Below are 23961 nucleotides of genomic sequence, written 5' to 3' on the forward strand. Positions count from 1 at the left end.
GGTTTATCAATATTGAGTGAGAGGTTCTGTCCAATCAAATTAGACTCATGTGTGTTAGCCAACACGAGGTCTGTCTGCCCTTGCGTGGTGAGACTGGTTCAAGCTGTAGATGAAGAACAACAGAGCTACACACTATATAGTCACTACAGACTTAAGCGACGCGGGGCGGGGCAAGTTACAAACAGTTTACTGTCGCTCCGAAAACCAAGGAGATTGCGACATTGACTGATTAGAACGTCCAAGAACGGGTCGCATATCGATAACGTTTTGAGCACAGCTACACCATCTATTTCTTAAGCTGAGAGTAGTTATAGGCCGCTTAGCTGACTCCCCTACGTTACCCCCGTCCCCTTTTTTTTTTTTCTGCGCAAGAAGAGCAGCGCGCAAAAACTCTAGTGAAGTCACTACCGCATTATAAGCGCCGTAAAGTCTTTACAAATTTTTAGAGCAAGTTCTCGCCACATGATAGCTTTCGGTACTAGCACAGGTTTTGAATCGATAAAGGCATTGAGGACTTAAAAAATGTAATTAGGAAAATTTAGTTTTAAACTTAACCTACTCGCTAAGTATTGTACGCATTTTTCGACGGATGTTTATGGTATAATTATTAATGGATTTCTAAATAATCAATGATCGCCTATGCTGAAACACAGCAACATTATATTCAGCGGACGGTACGGTTGAATGAAACGCTTGACAGATGATTACGAAGTCATCTCTTGGGGCATCGGCTATCGCAAACAGTCTTCTTAGCTATGCATCCTGGTATGCGCGCGCTTCTCGAGTGAATGTCAAAACACGTCGAGCCTTTTCGGTCGCTCAATGAGCTCAGAAGTTGCGCAACATCTCTCCAGACGCAACTGTCGCTGCCCTCCGCTTGTGGGGAGCAACCATTCTCAATGTCCGGTCACTGCATGGCCACACTCTGCTGAGCTCGCACATTTCTTTCTCTCGGTCTGTTCTCGATCGCTCTTTGGAATTGCGCCAGAATGCCCCTTCGTGCTGAGGTTCGAACCCGGGGAACAAGCGAAGCGTGACCCTCAGCCGCGCGTTTCTTTCGGGCGAACGAGATCTTTGTGTGTGTGTTCATAGTGATTTTGTTTGTCTTACGTATGGGTTCATTTGTGTATCTTTCCATTTCAAGTTCCCCCCTTTGCTTCACACCACGAGGGTTGCGATCGGTTTTAAGCTGAAAAGAAGAAAAAAAAGGAACAAAATGGAACTGAAAGGATGGTTTCTGAGAAAAGTGGACCAGGTTTTGCGAGGATCTTACGCAAGATTGGTCGAACCTAGCCTTTTGTATGTTTCTGTCTTGGTCTTTTTTACGTTCGGGTTTCTCGGCTGTCGAGGTAAAATATCTGTCAGGCCCGAATGTGCTTGAAGCGGACATAATTGGTTTGCGGTTTTGTCGCTGAAATGAAATTAGGAAACGTTGAACCGATTTGTCCCGTTTAAGCGCGACGTCGCTGACAAGTGTTCGACGTTATTCGTTATCTCGTATATCTGGGACGTAACATGTCGGATTAGATGTTATGAAGTTCTTTTTCTTTGTGCTGACGGATATTAATGTCTCTCTTTTCATTCCAGATGCTTTCATATATAGCACGTTTTCAATTGCTAATTTTACTCACGTTACAAAGAAAAGCAATAGGTAAGTGGGAACATCAGAACGCCAGTTTTTCTTGCATATTGTTTTTTTGTGCGCGTGTAGACATTCTAAGTCATAAATTTAGCGTGGGCGGTTTTATTTTTGTACTTTGTCGTTCACCAGTTGTCTTTCCCCCTTAGAAGCACACCCATTGGCTGTCTTCATGCTCGTACTGATTAGTGCACAATATAAAGTAACACTAACTAGCAGACAGCCTAATATGTGTTCAGGTAAAAAAAAACTTTTTTGCGCTCTCGCTTACCGAACGAGAAACATGTGATACACGTCCTTACAAGGAAAACAATTGCTACTCGATATTTTCCATAATATGCTTTATTAAACATAAGCTTCGGTTTAAGTAGCGTGAACTTATGGAATATTGTATTGCACGGAATTATATTAAGGCGTCTAAAATCTCTGAAACAAAAGTACAGTTCGTCTACTGGAGCGTTAAAACACTTTGTGCATACGCTTCCCAAATACCGTCCGAGAAGAACAGCACGCCCCGACAGCGTATCAAAGTAGCTAAAAAACACAGCGCGGAGTCAACGCACGACGACGCGTGTGATTCCTCGTTGCAGGCATTTGTCACATGGAGTTCGATAGCCTGGCCAGCAAGTCCGGTAACTTCTCTTCCCCCAAGTACCCGGATACGTACCCCAGCAGCATCCACTGCTACTACCTCTTCAAGGGACAAGAATCCGAAACCCTCAAGATCACCTTCCTGCACTTCGACCTCGAGCCGCCTTTCTCCAAAGGGTACGTTCAGAATAGAGGCCAGTTCCGCGAGTGTTCGCAACTTTCACGACACACGAGAAGGGGCGGGGAGGAAGGGGGGGGGGGGGGGGTGAGGCTATCAAAATGGCTCTATAGTCTGTTGAAATTCAAGAAGGTAGGGCAAGGGTAAGACGAACCGGAAAGGAGGAAGCAGACGGAACGCTGGAGAAGCGAGGAACACCTCCTTCTCTCTTTAGCGCTCCGTCTGCTTCCTCCTCCCCGGTCCGTCTTACCCTCGCCCTACCTTCTTGAGTTGCAACGGACTATAATCTGGATGATCGACGAACAGCAGTCCGGGATTCGTTTTGCAGGGTACGTTTTGTTGGTCACAAGCGATTAAAGCCCCTCTAGCCACGGTGACACCGCTAATACTTCGTACAGAAGACAGTCTGCGAACACAAGTCACCGCAGTATCCGTGGTTCGAATGCCGCGTTCCCAAGTTTTCTCCTTAAACTCATTGCCACGCGGCGTTCGAAGCACTGATCTCGCGGTGACGCGCGTTCGAGTCTGTGTGCAGACTGTCTTTTGTACGGTGAATAGGCAGCATGACCCACGCGGCTTAAGCAACCGTTTCTAAAGCGAAGCCGGTCATCCAGCAACTATAGACCTTTCCAATGTTAACAAAATCACAGTCCAGCGTGGGACCTTCACAGCCGAGCACGTGCGTGTTCGTCGCTTCGGAAAGCAAAAAAAGTACGCGCCATACGCACGAAAACTGAAGATGGCACCGGCCACACGTTCTTTTCTGGAAAGGTCTATAGAGAACACGAGTGTAACACCGCGGTATCACCATTGCAAAACGTTGCGCATATATACACATCAGTAAAAAAAATGGCTTCAGGCCGGCGCTATTTTAGTGTTCGTTCGGACTGTTGGTGATTCACCAGCTCTTTGAAGCGACGAACAAGCGCGTGTAACGTGCTCTGAAAATCGCACGTTATTCTGCGGATTTCTACAAATTGGGATAGTGTGTAGGGTTGTTATGAATCGAGCGGCTCGCACTAAATTAACACAGAAAACCAAGTGCCTTCGGGTCAAGCAGGGCTCCGAACTTGCACGAAAGGTCGTGAAACGTCAGATCAACGCTGCGTTTTCAACGTCGAACACCGGCGCTCCGAGTTAGCGGCGAGCAGTGTGCTCGCCTTATCCAGATATGTGCAGCCATAGTCTCCTATGCACTAACAATGCCTGGCAGATCGCCACGAGAAGTGGCCGTCGAAATGGAAAAGGTAGAGCGCCAGACAACGGATGAGAGGAGAACCACGTGACTGGCGCCCCACTGCGGCGAGACGCCGAAACACACTTCTCCCGAGCGAGCAAGTGTGTTTCGGGTCCTCGCAGCTGCAACAGCTGTGCGCTGACGTCCAGGTTCCCCGAGAAATGGCTCTTTGGTGCTCTGTGCTACCAGATCCTCGCGCTCCAAATCTGCGACCGGGCACTCTATGGCTCCGTCATCAAACTGCTAGGCTTTGTGAGTGTAGAGGAGGCTATGGTGCAGCTACACTGCTAGCGAGTGTTCCATAATGCAGCAAAGGCGTATGGGCACGCAAGGAGGATCACGCCAATCAAAAGTCAACAGGAGGAACGCGGAGGGGACGCGCGGTGACGAGGCAGCCGAGCGCACGGCGTCATGGTTACGGTCAGCTGAAATACAAAAGCACATAGACGCGTTTGGGGGCGGGGGGGGGGGGGGGGGGGGGGGGGGGGTAAACAAACGCATTAGGTGCGCAAGAAGCTGAGAAACTTACACGCCGTATGATCAGTGGCAGCTTAAGAAACACTGGTCATCGTGAATCCCGAGCAATTTCATTAGCACTCCGTGGCCAAAAAGATTAAGGAATAAGCGGATCACAACGCCATCAAAACCGATCCCAAAGCAAAAGGCGTGAGCGTAACAATCCACTCCCTGCATTCTTTAGTCTGTCAGTGACGTTGCAGTGCTATAACTACGGTTACAGTCAAACTCTCATAAAGGCAAACGTTGTAAAAGAGGCATAATTATATCCTAAAAATATACAGACAGTGCACAGGTAAACGAAACCCAACATGACCGAACTTCCTGGGTATCTGGCTTCAGGTTGGCTATTGTTTTTGTTCTTGTTTTTTGAGGACTCGCAGTGAGTAGAACGTACTTTAAAAGCCTAACCCTCAAGCACTAACTGCAGTAACTCCTGAAACTTACTTGTACGGGATCGACATGCCTTCCTGATCCCTTGGGTGAAAAGAAGACGCACTTGCTTTTCAAGGAAATGACCAACCTGCCGCAGGTAATCGTGGGCTCATCATCACGACTACCTATTCGAGCCACCTGGTACATATACCTGAGAAGAACTTAAAACATACGAGTTCTTAAACGCGTTGAACTACTTTGTGAACGGCAAGGCATCGGCGGTGGGCACCTTTCTCCGCCAGGCGCCGAAGATACGCGTCGAGCTTCTCCGCAGGTGTCGCCGAGCTGGGTATTGGTTTTAGTAGGCAAACTTCCGAAAGTTTTTATTACGCATTTTTCAGAGCGACACCAGTCTTTGTAATGCCCAATTTTCTAAGGTTTTTACTTTTTTGCTTTGGTATTCAAGGTTTGTTCCCCAATGCACCGTGTCAGCTTGCATTTATACTCCCCAATGCACCGTGTCAGCTTGCATTTATACGTGCCAAAATGATCCGGTTGGCACCTTTCGTTGTACGGTGATGGACGGACGAGGCGCCGCTCGCGCCGCATCCTCGCGTTTGTCGCATTGCGCCGTCTGTCGGCAGCACATCAAAGTAGGCGAGCGCTGTCTGCTTAACTGCGATCATCGAAGCTCGGCGGCGTCTGGGGCGTCCCTCGTCTCGATATAATCGAAAAGGGTTTGCTTGTGACATTTTGTTCGTGCCGGTGGGCATCGGCAACTTAAAGGCACGGACTGGGGCATATCTACAGCGCAGATCTCTCGCAAATCAAGAGTCGTCGCGCACTTAGCCAAACACAAAATAAACACAGGAGAACCGGAAGTACCTCTCTAACCCTGTCACGGTGGCCGGAAGTGGAGCGAAGTGGGGCGAGGGTAGACTTGCAGGTTATCGGGGTTGCAAAACATGTATTATTTTACGCTTCAAAAATAATACCACGTTCCAGAGTGCTGGTTTAGCACACATCAGCGGAAAGATTCTCTTGAAATTCACCCGAAAAATTGAACGCTCGTGCCCGTGGTTCTCAGCAAAGCCACTTTGGTTCTGATTCTAATTCTCAATGCTTTCGCGCAGCTGCCTGAACGACTTCGTGGACATCAGCACCATCAGCGTGACGAACGTCCGGCAGCTGGTGGGCCGCTACTGCGGCACCGAGGTTCCCGTACCGTTGCTCACCATGAAGCCCCGCATGGAGATCATCTTCAAGACCAACCACGCCAACGAGCGCACTGGCTTCTTCGGCATGTTCCAGTTCACCGACGAGAGTACGCACCAACATCCTTGGCAACACGTATCACTGAGCAGATGCATCTGTTGGGATTCATATTCGGTTTATAAAGGGACATTGAACTACCGCAAACATTCGTCAAGCCGCACGGTCGCACTGCTCGTGCATCATACAAAGGACACTGTGTTGGCTGTGGACATGATGGCGAACTTATCTGCAAACACGCCTCACGCATCTTCGAAGCATGTTTTGTTTCATACATGCTGCCAGCATGTCTGCAGACAGCTTTTTTTATGACCAATGGGACAGGACCCTCTTAAAAAAAACCTGAAAAACAAAGTTATTTTTTAAACATATTGGTTGGGACGCGCGTATCAAGAAATTAATTTTACGAGAAAAAAATATTAGGACAATGTTGACGGCGCGAGATTAATTTGAAATTCTGCGCGCAAAGTCCATGACGTCACGGAATGGTCATACACTCTTTCGACCTCAACGAGATGGCCATACACTTTCTCCAACTCGACGTGATGGCCAAGCCGATCCACCTCTTTTCTACGCGCCCGAAATGCCAAGAGAGAAAAAAAAAAGTGAAAAGGAGGTGATTACCGACTAAATTGCGTCTCGCGCCGTCAAGACTGCTCAAAAAAAAAAATTTTTTTTTCGCATAAAATTCTTTTAATGATAGGCGTGTCCTAAACAAACTTAAAAAGAAACCATTTTTTTTTTCAGGGGCCTTTCAATACAAAAAAGAAGCACACCTAAGACAGCGTTCGTAGACTGTCGTTTGCGTGATGTATTAGCGCTGCGTCCGCGGCTTCCTGGATCGAAATAGACGCACGTTTTTGAATCGCACAAATGAACAGTTTATTAAGAGATTGAAAAGGATACCTATTCAATCACTTAAAAATGAAACGAAAAAAAAAATATATTTCAGAGTTCAGCGTCAATTGACAAAAATATCCTGTTAGTACTAGGAGGTATTTCGGATAGTGCAATGAAAACTTCTAGATCTGCAAAAGCACTCATCGATCCAGTTAGCTAAGGGAAGGAATGAAAGCTTCGTTTGCTCCCAATCTATCAGAATGCACACAAACAAGAGGCAGGTTATAAATGTTTACTGCGTTAAAATTCCTACGGCCTAAAACATCTCTGACTCCCACTTCCCGCTACGATACAGCCAAAACCATTATGAACTTTATGATAACCTGAGTTCAATATTTTTTTTAAACTTTTAAACGCTTTTCTAAGCGCTTCCCACACTTTCTTGGAAAATCCAGTTCAGCCCTATGTGGTTGGCGTCAGGCCAATAATACCAGAACCGCAATGTTTCCCTCTAATGTTCAACAAATCAACGGGACAAAATGGGACCTTAAGAGCAATCTTTTTATTAGTTTTGCTATTTGCAAGTGTTCCTTTCTAAGTTTACGTGGTGTCTATTTTTTTCTTCTCTAACAATGATTGCTGAGGAGTCTCTCATTCTGGAAGACAAACGACGGCTTCGATATCCTGCGTCTTCTTGCATCAACGTAACCCAAAAGCAATTAAACCATTTTGTGTAATTGGACAGGGGCAAAATATGACGAGACTTATCGTCGCGCAAGCTATTCTACTATAGATGCCTCCAGGCAGATTGTCTCCTTTTTTTTTCAACTAATAGGACCGGTTGTTTAAGGCGTTTCAAATCGGTAGCCAAGAGTGGCATAAATCTTCTTAGCCTGGCCGCCTGTGCTGCGTTTAAATACTTCCAGCACAATATCGATTGAGGTTGTTAATATTGGCAGTTTACTTGAAGACAAAATAAACGAAGATTGTGAAGGGGACAAGAGTTGTTTAAGAGCAGGACAGAATACGTTTCACGTATGACATCGGCATCACTCGCAACCAGTACAATGCAATTACTTCTATTTCTCCTCAATTTCATGAAGGAGAGTTCGGGAGAAAAAAAAAAAGCTGCAAAAAAGTTGACGGGTGCTCGCTACTAAAATGGCACACAAACGACACACCGAGAAACGAAAAAAGAAATTGTAGTTTGTCATAATTTATTTAGAACGCTTATGCCTAACGCCTCACCAGACAGTCTAGGAATTCGTCGTTCGAAGAAGCTGCAATTTTAATATCCTGGGGAGGAACCGATTCGACTACCGCTGGTACAATGTTAGTTGTTGACCTTTTTAATGATGACATTTCAGCGTTCAAGACACGCGTCGACCATCTCATATTGTGAGTTGTCATCGGGTCGAGTTTTGAATTTTTGTTTTTGTCTTTTACCTTTGTAAACTGTCGTGGTGTTCTATCATTTTAGGCCTCTGACTGTTGGTAGACACTGTAAATAAATAAATAAATAGATAAATATTTCTTATTCTTAGTTTTATCCAAATTTGCGAGGTTAAATGTACGTATAATCTATGAGAAATTGTCGTTTATAGCATTGCCAAAGGTTTTTCAAGCTAAAAAAGCAAAAACGAGGCTTGTAAAAAAAAAGAAAAAAAATATTTAGAAACTACTTGTTTTACAACTGCCCTACAGATGTCGCCAGTGTTTTCCCTCGTCGTAAGAGATATTAAGAGGTTTTAAAGCGCACGGTTCTAAGCAGTCGCAAGTGTGTGAACGGGCCTTTACATAAACGGTGGATCAGGTAAACGTCTTAAGAAAACTGGAAACTTTAAATAAATAAAAAGCCACGCAAAAAGGAAAGCGAAACGTGACACGTTTTTTTAAGCAAGAGAATTGCCACGCTGCCTCGTAATTATTTTGTTTTTCGAAATCCAGAAGGCTGCGACAACGTCTCTGGTAAGAGCAAATGAAGTCTCCCAAAAATCAAACCGTAATTCAACATGAATCCTCGACACTTTCTATCAGCAAACATCCTTCACTACAACTAACATACTGAGCCTAGTGCGTTTTTTTATACTCAAACAAAACAAAACTAAATTTTACTTTCTCGTTTAGACAGCAGAAAGTCAGCCTGCCTTTGAGGTGTGGCGATACTGGTTTACACTGTAGATGAGAAATGTAGCCAGTGCAGTACGTTTGCTATAGACTGGGTCTTTCACAACATGCATCGCACAGTATAGTGACGCATGACCGTATGGTGGTACATGCTCATCCTGACCTGAATAAACAGAGGGGGAGGGGGAGGGTTGAAACTGGGATTTCTGGATTCTATAGTGCATACTTTCGCTCTACGGGTTTTGAGCTGCGGTAGTTTAACACACTTGGTCACCGATTCCCCTTTCTGTACTCGATCATTTGTCTCCGTCGTCTTGGTGCAGGCTTCATCCAGCCCCCGCCGTCCTCTCGGAACATCTCGGGTTGCGGAGGGGTGCTGACTGGCGTTGGGGGAGTCCTGGTGTCTCCCGGTTACCCCGACAGCTTCCCCAAGAACGTGGAGTGCAACTGGCTAATCCGGGTCGACTACGACAAGCATATCTACATCCGGGTGCTCGAATTGCAGCTCAAAGGAAGCATAGGTATGCCCCGCCAAAATCGATTGCCACGTGCTCAGAGGTGGAGAAAATAAGTTGTAGTTCATTTGAGCGGGAAACATTCGATGGTTTATCGGAAATTGTTTTAAAGCGCTCCAGGCTCACGGTCTTACCTTGCAGTTTTTGTTCGAAATAGCAAGTACATAAAAAACAGATGCGTACATAACGTGCGTCTTAAACTTATTTGGGATGGCTGCATGCGCATGTGCCTTTTGCGACATAATAAAGAGATGGCAAATTTAGCGTCGACCGGTTTTCTATCTTACGCCCTTAAAAATCAGACTCGTTTAGCGCGTCTTTGTATGCCAGTGTTTGACTGGTTGGTGTTATGCCATTGCGAATTTCCTAATTTGTCTATAGTATACTTCGTTTCACGCATTGCCAGTACTGGATGCATCCAGAGTATGCTATAGCACTGCTACGTTAAAGCTAGGAACGTCTACGGCGTCTCGATACGAAACAATCAGCAGCCATGACACATTGCACTTTCTATCTCGCTTTTTCTTTTTTTTTTCTTCCTTTCTCACGAGTATCTCTGGTCAATTTTAGAGATTAACATCCTTCTAATCTTCCTGGTACACACAAAGAACCTTTAGCTCAATAAAGTTAACTAACGTTCATCAGCTATTATTTTAAAACTTAGCGGCATACCTCCTGCGAGCAGCATCGACATTTCCAACTTGAGCAGAAGAACCTGGGCCTCCTGGGCTCAATCCCTATTCCTTTCGTTGTAATCTAGATAAGCACCGTAACGGCGTGTGGCCATGTATCCCCACTGCATGATGCACGTTAAAAACCCCAGGCAAGCAGTAGTACTATACAATCAACATTTCTCATCGGCAGCCATTGGGGTTGACCTGTTGTTTATAGTTACTGACAAGGTGAGAGCGGCGGGCGCCTCTTTCGAACATCCGGCCTCCAAGCACGCAATCGTTGCCTTAGCCCTCTTATAGCTGCGGAAGCTAAAAAGAAGATGCACAAAAATAATGGCATAATATTTATTGAAAACAGCGTCAAACGCACAAGAACTGAGAAGGGTCGGTTTAGCTGAAGCTATCTTTGTTGCACGAATGGGCAGTATTTCAAATACAAGTATTTGAAATACGTATTTCAAATACTTTGTGCATTTTGCGTTTGTATTTAGTTACAAATTGGGTAATGTATTTGACGTGTGTATTTAAATACTAAAACGTGGGTATTTCAATTACAATTATAATTAAATACAATTTTGTGGGCGAAAATACATCCCTCAAATTTATTGCCACTGTCCAGAACAGGAAGAAAACTACGTTCAGCACCGAATGCAGTGCCTCTCAATCAAGCACAAGTGTTTAGTGACTTTGTGATTACGGTGCTAGTCCAGGGCAAGAATAGTGACGAAATCGACGTTCATAGGCAGCCTGGCTAAATAAGTGCCTGTGACAACTTGTGATGCTTTCCAGCCTGACTTTCATCCATATTTTTGCCTGGAACATTCTAAATGCGCGGGTCATTTAGTTTTTCGTAACTGGTGCGAGTTGCAACAATACAAAGTTCTCTAGCTAGTGCTGCGCGTCTTGGTCGTTTCGGTTCTTTGTTGGTCTATACCAAAATGTAATCGACAAAAAAAGCTGCTTGAAGCTGTGTACTTTTTTCACCTATTACGTCCAAGCTGATTACATTTCTTTTTAAATTATATTTCTATTGCGTTACTGGAGCCTCGCGGACTAACTCCCGAGTGTGCGATGCAAAATTAAAATGAGATACCCAGAAACCAGTTGCAGGTGCCCTGAAGTCGCTGACGCAAATTTTGAGGAATGCATTTGAAAAAGTATTTGGAGGAGACCAAATACATTTGGTTGTATTTGTTTCTTGTACTTAAATGCTTTTTTGGAAATATAATTAGATTTGTAATTAAATACATTTTTGACGAAGTATTTTGTATTTGTATTTAGATACATATTTGCATGTATTTTGCCCATCCCTGCTTTGTTGCATCTGTAGTGAGCATTGTGAGCTCTTTTGACCGCATCGAAAGCCCATAAACCTACTGCCCAATTGCAAGGAATAGCTCTCAACGACGGCATAAACGAAAGGCGTGCGTGCGGCCTTGGAAAAATGCCTCTAGCATTTGGTTTACGAGCTCCCAGCAGGACCCAAACGCTTTACGACGCGCTACGAAACCGTTCCTTCTCGCTTCTTTCACTGCGTGTCTCCCCGGTCCGAAATCAAACTTTGGGCGTTTTTATTAATCCGAGCGAAGCAGGCACGCGAGAAATATGGCTATTTCTGTTCAATTCTTTATGGCCAGGCAGATTCAGTTAAATCTGTAGGAGCACAGCACCCAGAAGATTGAAAACGAAAGGGAGCCTCCCTCGTGTTCGCTCGGGAATTATATTTATTCAATTTCCTGTCATCTTTGTAGAATTACATATGCAATTTGGAGCGTAGAGGTGTGAACTTCAAATATATGAAGAGAAGATGTCAAAAGGTCTAGCCTCCAAGACACAAATAGCACAAGCGGCACGGACTAGCAGAAGGAAGCGGACAGGGCAAGAGCTTGTCCTTTCCGTTTAATAATAATAATAATAGTTTAAACTAATAACCATCGATTATACCGAGCTAAAAAAAAATTACAGACGTTTACACTTCTTTGTAATGCGGAATTAGAGCGCTGCTCTTGAGGCATTTTCAATTTACGATATACTGTTGTAAAGAATTGAAGAAAAAAAAACTATATATATATTTTATTTTTTTTATTTTCTATTCTTGGGGGTAGGGAGGGGGGTGTAGGCGGGAGAGGAGGAGGGTATGGTGGAGGCCCTGTTTGGGGGCAGCGAGGGGCGTGAAGCCGCATAATGCAAAGCGTGCAGTGTTGCATTATGGGACGCCACAGACCTACACACCAATTCAGTTTCTCCGCTAGATTTAACGGCAAGGTTGAGCTGCGGTATAGGTTTGGAACGTCCCACAATGCAACACACGCAGTAGTGCATTATGTGGCTCCTAGGCGCCCGTTCCCGCATAAGCGGTTACGCCGACGGCGACGCCGCTATTCGCGTCTCCAGCCCGCCCTCCCGCGGCGGAAACGGGAAGCGCTCTAGTGAGGGTCCCCCGATGCTCCTGCTCAGCGGGCACAGCGGAAATGCTCGCGATCATGACTCGCGAAATGCCATTTCCGAATTCAAACAACAATCTTCACTGTCCGGACGTAGTGCTACAGTTGGTATTGGATTGTACCTTATTAGAGAGCTTTAGTATCGCCTATAGAAGCGAACGCAAGCGCTGTGCGTTTGCGTTAGAATTGCGCGCTCCACGTTGCGCATGCGCGTCATCGCCATGCGCCAATTCATGACCGCAATTTTGGGCTCCGCGCACAAGCAGTGTGGGACACGCAAAGCTAACGCAAACACACAGGGCTGCGTTCGCTCGTGTACGCAGCACTAAAACTCACCACTGTATCACCGGCTTCCGACGCCAACGGAACGTGCTTTAGTGAGCAGGCATGCGAGCAGGTAGGCGTTTTTTCGAACTGGAAAAGCTGAAATTGGCAAAATGACAGCACGTAAAAATGAAAGTAACTAAATATTATTTAAAAAAAGCTTATAATTTAAGAAAGAAATAATAGTTTTTTTCCTATCTTCAAAGTTCTGCCGATTGTCAGAAGTCGAGACTTTAATAGCACCATGTGCTTTACCAACAATTAATATAATTTTGCACTGTTTTTTCACATTAGCTGAAATGTTTTCATTGGTTTGAGACTATTTTTATATTATAACTTGGTAATTCAAAATGCTGCAAGTGGCAGCAGTGATAATAATTAGCACACTTCTGATTTTTATACTTGTTCGCGCTTTTGAATTTAGACCATAAACAACAAATTATATTAGAGACTGAAAAATTAAGCATTAATGTATCTTAATTCTATTATTATTAATATTATTATTATTAATACAAACCGCGGCTATTGATTAACCAATTAACGCAAAGATTGCTCAAATACACCATTTAACCATAATAGTCTTTCCAGAAACGTATCATTTTGTTTTCTTTTTAGGGTATGAAAAACTCTGACATCGTTATCAAGATGGACGAACAATCAAACACTGAATGCAATATAAAGTCATATGCGTCACGGGTTGCTTTCAAAACACATACATAATGTTAAAGCAATCACTTCCCTAAATACCCAAAACCCATTAAAAGGCCCACAGCTCATTATTTCACATGAAAATTATCTCAGCGAGAAAAGGCAGCGAGACCGAACAAAGATCAGCGTAAATTATTTGAACAAATACATTATTTCATGTTACTTGTAAGGTGTATAAAAGACCCTGTCTTTAAATGGACACTCAAAACTCCAAACTATTTTGAAGTGCCTGGATGCAACACGTATGTCACAAAATAAAGCTCCGCAAACGACTTCTTTAACTAAATAATACCGATGTGAGACACATTTTGAGTTATCAAAAAATCCGAAATTAAGACCTAAACCGAGAAACTAAATCCAAAAGAGAGGTTAGTTTGGGTTTCGCTTCGGAATTAAAACGTGCCTCCTGACGTAAATATTATGCTAAACACCGTTTTGGTTTTCAGGATAAACAGATGACCTGCGGTCATAACTCCATAGCTTCCTCTTATTACCAGAAATAATTTGTGTCGCTCAGTGAAGTCAGCAAACTAGACAGGCTCAGCAGCGGTACGCATCTCTGACCCTCATTATACCCGCCACTTTGGAAAACGAGTGGCGCCACCTATAGGGATTTGGAGTCGCGAATGTGCGGTAACGGACACCTAAGAGGTGCGCTTTCAAAAAGAACACTCTAATGCAGCCTCACAAGTTAACGGGCCCTAATGCTCAACAGCAAACGTCCAGAAAAAAACAAAAAACAACATGCACACTAGAATAAACTAAGGTTCTATTAGGGTCGTGATTCGGGCTAGTTGGTTCATACTTAAAAAAAAAAAATCGACAAAGCGCACAAAAAACGAAGACGACATAGAAGGATCTACACAAGACGAGTGGTGACTCTAAACTGAAGTTTTAATGGAAAACAAACACTGAAATCAACAACCGCAAACAACACCACCATGGACAGTGAGCACGCCTGTTCACATAGCCAATCTCTCTGTTATGCAAATAAACCGAAGTTTGGCTTACGCAATACTCAGTTAATTCTTTTTTGATTGTGTACGCCTCTAAAATTTAACTGGTTAACTGGTTATCTGGTCCCCGCCGATTACCATGGTCGTGGCGTGATGGAATTCGGTGTGGTATCCATGACCTGTGACCTGTACATTGAAGAGACAAGTGGCCTCCGCCCACTTGCGGTCAACCTCTAAGACCAAGCATGTTCACGCAGTCCCTCATTGATACATCTGCCAGATTGACCAACGTATATCTTTCCGTACGTCAGCGGAGTCTTGCACACGACGCCTATCGTACACTCCACCTATTTGTGCTCATGCTTTACTGAACAAATGCGCTTCATCCCACCTTTGTTGGCTACTCTTTGACACAGTTGCGCCAGTTTGTGCGGGGCAGAAAACACCATAGGTACGTTGTATCGCTGCGCTACTTCCTTTAGATTGTGGGATAGCTTGTGAAGGTATGGGAAGGTATGGAAAGGTTCAAAACACCAACAATCACATAGGGAAAGCGTACAAACCGTAAAATAATCGCATACTCTGCAACGTTCACGTACAACTACAGCGGGAAAAGATTAGCATAAGTGATCGATGACCGGAGCTGCAAAATTGCGACACGCGGCACTATTGTTCCCAAGCGCGCCGACAGCGAGAGTGCCAGTCACGTTCCATGTCTCAACGCTAGGGTGGCCGGCAGTACATTCAACGAGCTTGAGTAACCTTAGAGCGGTAAATCAGCGGTCAAAAATGGCACCCCCCCGGTTGGCACCATCTTGCCCGTTTGCCACATTAGTGATCACGTGACGTTAAGATGGTTGCGCCGAGAGGTGGACCAGATCAGATTGGTCAGACCGCGGTCAGCAGATGGGCACTCTGGGGCTGCGTTCGAATCTTACTCGAATGGCGCCGAGTTATTCCGGCGGATCAAATCACGTGCCCAGACAGATGTAGCAACGCTGAACGCGGGTAGGTTTTCGAACGCAACGGGTACGAGAACTTCACCCAGGAGTGAGATAGAAGCTGCGCTCGATTTACTTGCACCTCCTGCACCGGCGCAGTAAAGTGTTGGGTGGTGTACTTCCGGTCGTATCTGAATACATATACCGGAAGTAGACTGCCCTACACTTTTCTGCACCGGCGCAGGAGGTGCAAGTAAATCGAACGCAACTTTTATCTCACTCCTCGATGAAGTTCTCGTACCCGTTGTGTTCGAAAACCTACCCGCGTCCAGCGTTGCTGCATCTGACTTGTCACGTGACTTGATCCGCCGGAATAACTCGGCGCCATTCGAGTAAGATTCGAACGCAGCCCCAGAGTGCCCATCTGCCATCTGCTGACCGCGATCTGGCCAATCTGATCTGGCCCACCATTGGCCGCAGCCATCTTAACGTCACGTGATCACTAATGTGGCAAATAGGCAAGATGGCGGCAACCGGGGGGCTGCCATTTCCGCTGCAGGCCGTGGGTTTCGGTTTACCGCTCTAAGGTAAGACTCAAGCTCGTTGAGCACATTGAGGCACAAGATAGCTTTCAAAGTACGGGCTTTAGAATAGGCTGTTTTTTGCCGGCCACCCCCGCGTTGAGCTTGGAACGTGACTGGCACTCTCACTATTGGCGCGCTCGGGAACAATTGCACCGCGTGTCGCGATTTTGCAGCTCCGGTCGTCGGTCAGTTGTGCTAATCTTTTTGCGCTGCCGCTGTAGGAAGATAAAACCGTGTCTTCAAAAATTAGACCATCAAGATTAAGACTATACATCAAAAGGTTATTAATAAATCTGAAATTGAAATTTAGCTCTTGAGAGCCACAATTTCGATATCCTTGCGTTTTGTAATGTTTATTCAAGAAGTTAATCAGTTTATACTGACCTTTAGTGGAATTCGTAGATTTGACAGTGTTAAATAAACACCGTGGAAGGTATGTAATGCATAGGTTCTTACTTGGACCCCACGCGCCAATAGATCCCAGGATCCCTGGCTTATGTGGTTCGAGCTTTTGCTCCCCGTGGCCCAAATTACGATGTGCACGTTCGGATACTTCGAATATGAAGCAATTCTAGCGTGAATTATCTACATTTAGTTATTCTTGTCAAGTTTTAAGAAACATTCCGCAACTCTCGCTTACTGGGAAGTAAGAGGAAGTTTTTACTGATTATTTATGTCTCTGATTTCAGCCAACTGCGGGGAAGCAGAGCTTGCCGTCTACGACGGTTACTCCAACCTGAAAGTGAACCCGGTGTTGCTAAAGCGGTACTGCGGCGATCTCAAATATTATAAGAACACGGAAGAGAAGACGGAACTGTCCAGGAGAAACAGGATTCTAGTTAGGTACTTTCCATTCCTGTCTTTCCGCTCGGGGTATCAAATACTTCGGGTCCCACGCACTCTTCAAAAATTGGTTGCATCAAAAGCAATTGTAAAAATGACACCTTATAGCGCTAGCATAAGCACCGGGTGCGTTGTTTTGTATATAAGGAATTGCATCCCGGCGTGTTTTTACACAATAAGGAGAAAAGTTTGGTGTCTTCTTCGAAGGCAGGGAAACGTTTAATGTGGTTAATTCACCCAGAGTGCCCCCGGCAAGCACACAAAGCTGTCACTACAAGCCACGAGAGGGCTACATGTTTCATGAGTATTCTAAGGATTTCACACCAAAACGCACGGCCAACGAAGGAAGAGAAGCTGCGAAGCATTCAGAGCACCATGGAACATCCAACCGTTTGACATGTTCTCCTGTTTTTTTACTCATTCCTTGATGTAATGTATGAACACTGATTTTGCGAATAATGGATTGATGGAACAGAGCTATGACCAATTCAGACATTAGTGGAAAACGCTCATCTCATTGAAAGTTTATAGACACATTTCTTGGGTTTCCTTAAACTTTATATAATTTGAATATGGAAATGGTAGGTAAACTTCATCTGAGGCTGCGAGGACGTTTTGTAGTGGTGCACAGCCGGTTTAGAAAGCGAATAATAAAAAAACAAAAAAAAACTACGACGTTCGTAAAATCAAAACTTGCGTATCGTCATATTCAGTGTATGTAGACATGTGAAAACAAAAGGTAAAATTTCAAATAAAATCTGACAACCTCTTTTTGATGTACTTTTCTAGGTTACATACGACGGTACAATCTCCCATTAGACAACCAGGACAAATCATAGGTTTCAAGCTGGTTTGGACGGCTGTTACTTTTCAACCAATGGGTGAGTTTCTTGTTTTGTTTTGTTTACAGATGATTTTAGCGCCCGCTTGTTTTATACGCCGTTTTTGTTTTTCTATAATGCCCGATACACGGGCAACATATTTCTAAATAATGCTGTCCTAAAACAACCTATGACTTAAAGAATGAATGCTAAATATTTGTCATATAGTTACAGCAAAGTTAGAGTTTTTTTTAAATTTGAATATTATGGTGAGACCAAATAAAATCAGATATATCATGCAATCGGAGAGATCCATGGAGCTATATTTACATGTTTTTTATTCGAAAGTGCTCGGTTACTGACTTCACGAGTGTGCACCGGACTCTGACGTCACAAAAATAAACTGCGGGTTATTTTTTTTTTTTATTTTTTTTTAAGTCGCAGGTATGTTTTCTGGGTGTAAGAACTCTAGGAGTGATTAACGACGTTGGCTTTGGCATAGGCACGAGGTTTTTTATGGACTGCAGCTTTATATTCTCAGCACCAAGAAGCTTGGACGTCTACAGGCTTTCAACAAAGTATTTAAAAAGCGCAACGAGACCCGGACAAGGAAGATAAACAGAGATGCAGCGCTAATTCACAACTTACTTTATTTCCGTAGTCACCTAGTATATATAACCAGTGCAAACAAAAAAACAAGCCAATCATGAAACGCAGATACACACCGCTAAAAGGCTAAAACCTTGTTACATCACCCATCGGCAGCAGCACAAACTGCTCTCCTTCGTCGAGAAACCGTAGCTCTTTATTTGACAATGACACACTCTAGTCCTAATCAACCAATTTCTCGGGCCTCAGGTATCTCCCGCGTAATCTTGTATCTGTTTTTGCTTAGTACATTACAGTCATTGAAGATGGGAGCGCAACCGCAATCCCTACAGTGCACACTGAGATGCCCTGATATGACCGTACCTACGTTGTATACGTGTTCCCTCAAACGTTCATTCAGGCAGCGGCCTGTCTGCAATACACGCTGACACCCTCACGACAATAGAAAAGAGTGCACGACTTCCTCCAGACACTCCACGAAGCAAGTTTTGTGCTTCTTCGTGTAGCCGTTTGTTCTTATCGTGTCCCAACACTTAGCCTTTTAACGGTGTGTATCTGCGAACAATATTTTAGCCCTTTAACGGTGTGTATCTGCGAACAATATTTTAGCCCTTTAACGGTGCATATTCGTGTTTCTTTATTGGTTTGTTTTTTGTTGACACCTGTTACATATACTAAGTGACTACAGAAATAAAGCTCAGTTGTAAGTTAGCGCTGTGTCTCTGTCTACCTTCCTTCTCCGTGCCTCGTTGCGCTTTTTAAATACTATCGACCACCAACTCCCCAACTTTCCACCCATGTCAAATTCAGCAAAAAGAACTGCGTCGTTAAAGTAATAGTAGCTGAAAGACGAAAATTTACTTCACTCACAGCTAGCATATTTTATCATATATGAATGCCGCCGTATACCCGAAGAGCAAGCTCCTTCCTCTGCCAGTAGACGACAGTTCTTGAGCAGGTTAAAGGTGAAACTGGTTGTGCCGGCCATGCAACTTTTATTGCCATAATATTATATTGGATCTAAAAGTTGGAGAGTCGCAATCTCGTGGATTGTTGCCCCTACATGAAGTGAGGATATTTGGTATTTTTCAAATAGTGTGAGCAAGCACGACCGCACCCTAGCCAACTTTACAGACGCTGGGAAAATTAAGATAGCAGGGCGTAATTAAGGAGCTCCAGTACTAGCCAAAGCGAGGATTAGTGAATCGCTTATATGGGCGTATTGCAAAACTTTTGCTCAAAAAAACACAAAAATAGTACATGAGATAACGTGCTCCATGTTTGTTTGCATGTACAACTCTTATTAATTATTCTACATAATCGCCTAAGGAAAGTGATTATCAGAACACGTGATTAACTTTTTCATATCCGTCGAGCGGACTTCAACGGCCGCCCAGCGATAAGGTGTGTATGTGAGGTGCTCAAACTCCGATTAAACTTCAAAGCCAAAGCGCGCAAACGTGGCGCATTTTTTAGGGGGTGTAGCCTGTGAATAGCTGAAGCGTGTGTACGCGCTGCACCGCCTTAAAGAACTCAAGCCGACCGCCTTAAGCGGCTGAACTCAGCCAGGTGGATCTCTAGAAGGCTGGAAAATAAAACTAGACTCTTTGCTTGAATGCATCAGAGATACATGTCTCCAGGAGCGCATATAAGCTGAGTCTGTTCGAAATGTAGATAACTCAACTACTTAATTAGCACCTAAGCACATATCAGCGCCGATATTAACATTTAGTCACACCTGTTCAGTTGACGCTTAGTGGCCGGAGTGTCACTTTATTTTTTTCGCAATAAACGTATTTGCATTCTTTCACAGAATATCCCCTCCAAATTTTGCACCTAAGCGAAAGTGTACTCCGGCCATTTTTTGAGCAACCCAAACAATTTGCATTTTCTTAATACCAGTACTTTAGTCTTCACGTTCTGCTATTTATTTTCTCTAAATTCAAAACAGTATTTGAGAAAACCGTAAATGAAGATGATGCCGAAGCCAACATTCAAATGTCAGCGTGCTTTCCAGTAGTGTGACGTCACAAATTGTACAAACTTTCAGGTCCCGCAGGTAGCCTTAAACAGAGTATGTCGAGTGTTTTTTGCACAGTGAATCAGCTACCAAGCATCCTTTTCTCAGCATAAAGTGTCTTGCAATCAGTTGGGAACATGGTTTACTGCCCACTTTGTACCACTTCTGTCGTCACACTTCAATGTCGCCAGTAGGGGCTCCCCAGATTGAGAAACGCGATGAGAACTAAATTAGAAAATTTGATAACTTCGTAAATTGTTTTTCTTCTCACACAATACAGCCATGTCTATCGGTCTGCTGAGCCAATTTTGAGGCAAACCGGAGAAAATTAAAAAAAAATTGCCGAATACCCCTTTAAAAAGGCCCTGCAATCATATGTAAACATCTACCATTTTTGCGGTTTCCACGTCTCTTGGGGTTCGGGCAAGCCAGCGGGCACGGAGAGAAAAACTAAATATCAGTACGTCATATTTTAACTGGACAACGCGGAAACCTCCTCCACCTACGAGGGCGACCCGCATTGCGGAAAGCGCGCGAAATGTGACGTCTTAGGTCCTGGGCTTACTACTGGTCAGAGCCGCTAAAAGCTTCTTTTTAGTCGAAATGCAAAATATAAGTGGCGCGAGCCGTTTTAATTATTTATAAAGGAAGTTTTTGTTCAGTATATTTATTTGAAAATACTGCCAATCCCTTCGGGATTTTCGCAGGAAGGAGCACACAGAAGTAAGTAAGTACACACTCGTTCACATTTCATCACATCTACAACAAAAAATGCAAGTAATTTGTACAATAAACACTGGGATATAAATAATAGTAGAAATACCTTTAAGATTAATACACAAGGGTTAACATACATTTCCAAAGCCAAATTAAACAACCAATGTTCAAGATATTAGATCAGAAAAGAAACAAATGCAGTTTATAAAGTTCGGAAATAAGAAATGACCCGTCGACACAACCGCCACCAAGTGGTGCAAAGGGCGGCGCATACTAGAAGGGTGTAGTGCGATCAGGCACCGACGAGCGCAAGCGTAGAAAGGTCCCGGATATACGCGGCGGCGCTGCAGTCGAAGATCCGACCGGTTCCGAGCGTTCCGAACGCCTTCTGCGAGCAGCGTTGTCTTGCGGTTTGGCCCTTTGGCGGTATGGCAGCGCGAAGTGGCTCCCGTCCTGAACTTATCTTTACCCCGTTTTCGCTGTCTTTCGTGGCCAATGAAGTGTAATGCCGAATTAGTGTTTAATCGCGCAGCAAATGCAATGCGAGTTGCCCTGGCTGCCCGCTTCATACAGCCTCTCCAGAACATGCTTTAGTGGCGCCCTCTCGAGCCGTCGACACGGAGTGCGGCAGCCGTGAGCGCTCGCTGAGCTCACTACCCCTCCTCGAGTTCACCGCCACTCAAGTGTCCAAGGACGTCATGAAGGAGGTTATTTTTGCTTGTTTTTGTAATATTAATTTGCCTATAACTTTTAAAATAAAGCGAAATTCGAGACAAGAAAATTTTCATTTGGTTGCTACGTTTAGTGCGCTCAGGTTCCGTGCAAATTAAAAACCAGTAAAAAAAGTCCTTGCAGGGCCCCTTTAAAGGACAGCAGTCGGCTTTCACATCCTCATTGGTTTGAAATTGTTTCCCAGTAAGTTTGTCTCTCCTTTGGCGTATTCGCACGGGGATAGGTGCGAGCTTGTCATGGTTGTGAAGGAAGAAGAGAGGAAAAACTAGAAGGATTTTCGTGCAGTCCAAGAAAAACAAAGAGGAGGACGAGTGTGTGCGCGAGAAAGGGAAGAAGGTAGGATCGTCCACAATCGGCCGGAACACACGGTCTTGGGTACGCCCAGAACCAAGGGTAGAAGGACTCGGCTACGCTCCGCGGAAAGGGACCCGGCAACTGGCATCGCTCCACGGGTCCGGCGTCCGAACTCTAAGCACCCAACAATAAACACCAAGGAATCGTGCGTCAACTCCGGTGCAAGCCAAAAGGCGTATGAATCAATCGCTGCCACCGCCACCCGAAATAAGAGTACCGCGAGTTTTACCTTTGAAAATCACCTGAGAGGAGCTGCGAGAAGCGCAGCAAAAATGATCCAACTATGAATAAATGTTTCGACAACGTCGGGAATATCACCGAGAAGCATCGAAAAAGGACTAAGTATGCATTCTTTATGAAAAGCGGGTTGTTGTATAGAAGTTATACGTGCAGCTCGGGTAGGATAACGTAGCAGTTTGTTCTCACAAAAACTTCAGGCAAGTGGTCATGGCGATGGCTCATACTGGTTTGATGTGAGGATAGCATGGTGTAATCAACATCGTGGGAGTAGTGGCCGAAGAATTCTTCTCGTTGGGAATGCAAGGTGAAATTAAAAGATATATATGTTCGTCCGTGCGTCACGTGCCAGAGGACAGTCAAAAATTGAAGAGTAGACAAGGCACCCTTAGGCACCATGCTAAAGATTGCTACGCCCTTCCAAAGGGTGGCCATTGTCCTCATCGACACCATCGCCCCGAAATCAAACTCGGCGAAAAGGTACATCTTGACAGTGGTAGATGTTGCTACTCGATACTCGAACGCAGTGGCTCGGGAATCAATCGGCACGTCGGTAGTGGCGGAAGCTTTGGTGGGAATATCCACGCGATACGGCGTACCAGAAGAAGTCCTGAACGACCGTGGTTCCACGTTTACACCAGATTTAGTGAGGGAAGTGGGCCGTGTATCCTCCATAAGACACCTTTTTGACAATACCCTAGCACCCAATGTGCAACGGGCTAGAAGAGCGGTTTAATGGCACGTTAAAGCAGATGCTACGAAGCATGTGCCGAGAGAGGCTGAAGGACAGGGATCGGTATTTACGAGCACTTCTTTACGCTTACAGGAACGTGCCGCAGTCGAGTTTGATATTTACGCCGCTTGAACTTTTGTATGGCATAAGGGTAAGTGGACTTTTGTCCATCCTGAATGGAGTGTGGTTCAATGAGAAACTAGGAGACGAAAACATCATATGGCTATCTCCTGGAACTCAAAGAAAATCTAGAGTAAACGTGTCGAATGGTACATCAATGCCTGAGGGAGGCCAAAGCGAAATACAAATGATAGTATGATTAGAAGAAAATCACCCGAGAAATGAAAACAGGTGACAATGCACGGATCCTTCTACCGAGTTACAATAACAATATGTTAATGCTGTGGAATGGTCCTTTCATGATCACTGCAAAAAGATATGATGTTGATTATAAGCTCAAAATTGGAGGGAGAAGAAAGTTTTTTTTTATGTAACTATGCTGAAGAAATATAAAGAGAAAGTAGAACTTGGTCAAGACCAACCGAGATTCGGCGCGGCAACAAGTAGCGACAATGCCGAGAGAGTCAATGGGAAAGAAGACGTCGACGAAATTTCCACATTGACCTGACCGGACAACAAACTGAGAAAGGAGCGCTCATCATTGAATATGGTCAGCTGAACAATTACAAATTAGAAAAACCATGAGAGGTGTGTGTGTCTTTCCTCTCACGGCTTTTCTAATTTGTAATTGTTCAGCTGACCATATTCAAGTATGTACCAACTAGCTCAAGTAAAACCTGGAGCGCTCATCATTCAGGGCCTGGACCCCGCTCACAAGCAACATGTTTTAAATTTGGTTACAGAATACCAGAAATCTTTTCGGATTCCCCAGGAAAGACAAGCCTACCAAAATGCGACCTCAAGTACACCATGGAGGCGCCAGTACATGTTAGGCAGCACGCTTTTCCTTCAAA

At 44.5% G+C, this 23961-nt stretch overlaps 1 protein-coding gene across 1 annotated transcript in view; it reads left to right on the plus strand.

Moving 5' to 3' along the window:
* The first annotated feature begins 1587 nt into the window (after positions 1 to 1587).
* The window catches only part of LOC8050688 (CUB domain-containing protein 2), a 31964-nt gene continuing 9590 nt past the window's right edge, over positions 1588 to 23961 (plus strand). The window contains exons 1-6 of the mRNA XM_040211910.3: positions 1588 to 1651; positions 2230 to 2407; positions 5670 to 5860; positions 9099 to 9296; positions 16611 to 16764; positions 17554 to 17645. Of these exons, the coding sequence (XP_040067844.1) occupies positions 1588 to 1651; positions 2230 to 2407; positions 5670 to 5860; positions 9099 to 9296; positions 16611 to 16764; positions 17554 to 17645 (877 nt within the window). The remainder of the gene's footprint in view (positions 1652 to 2229; positions 2408 to 5669; positions 5861 to 9098; positions 9297 to 16610; positions 16765 to 17553; positions 17646 to 23961) is intronic.

This window comes from Ixodes scapularis, unplaced genomic scaffold (assembly GCF_016920785.2).
Source record: "Ixodes scapularis isolate PalLabHiFi unplaced genomic scaffold, ASM1692078v2 PGA_scaffold2__306_contigs__length_199485367, whole genome shotgun sequence".
In the NCBI taxonomy this organism is placed as follows: domain Eukaryota; kingdom Metazoa; phylum Arthropoda; class Arachnida; order Ixodida; family Ixodidae; genus Ixodes; species Ixodes scapularis.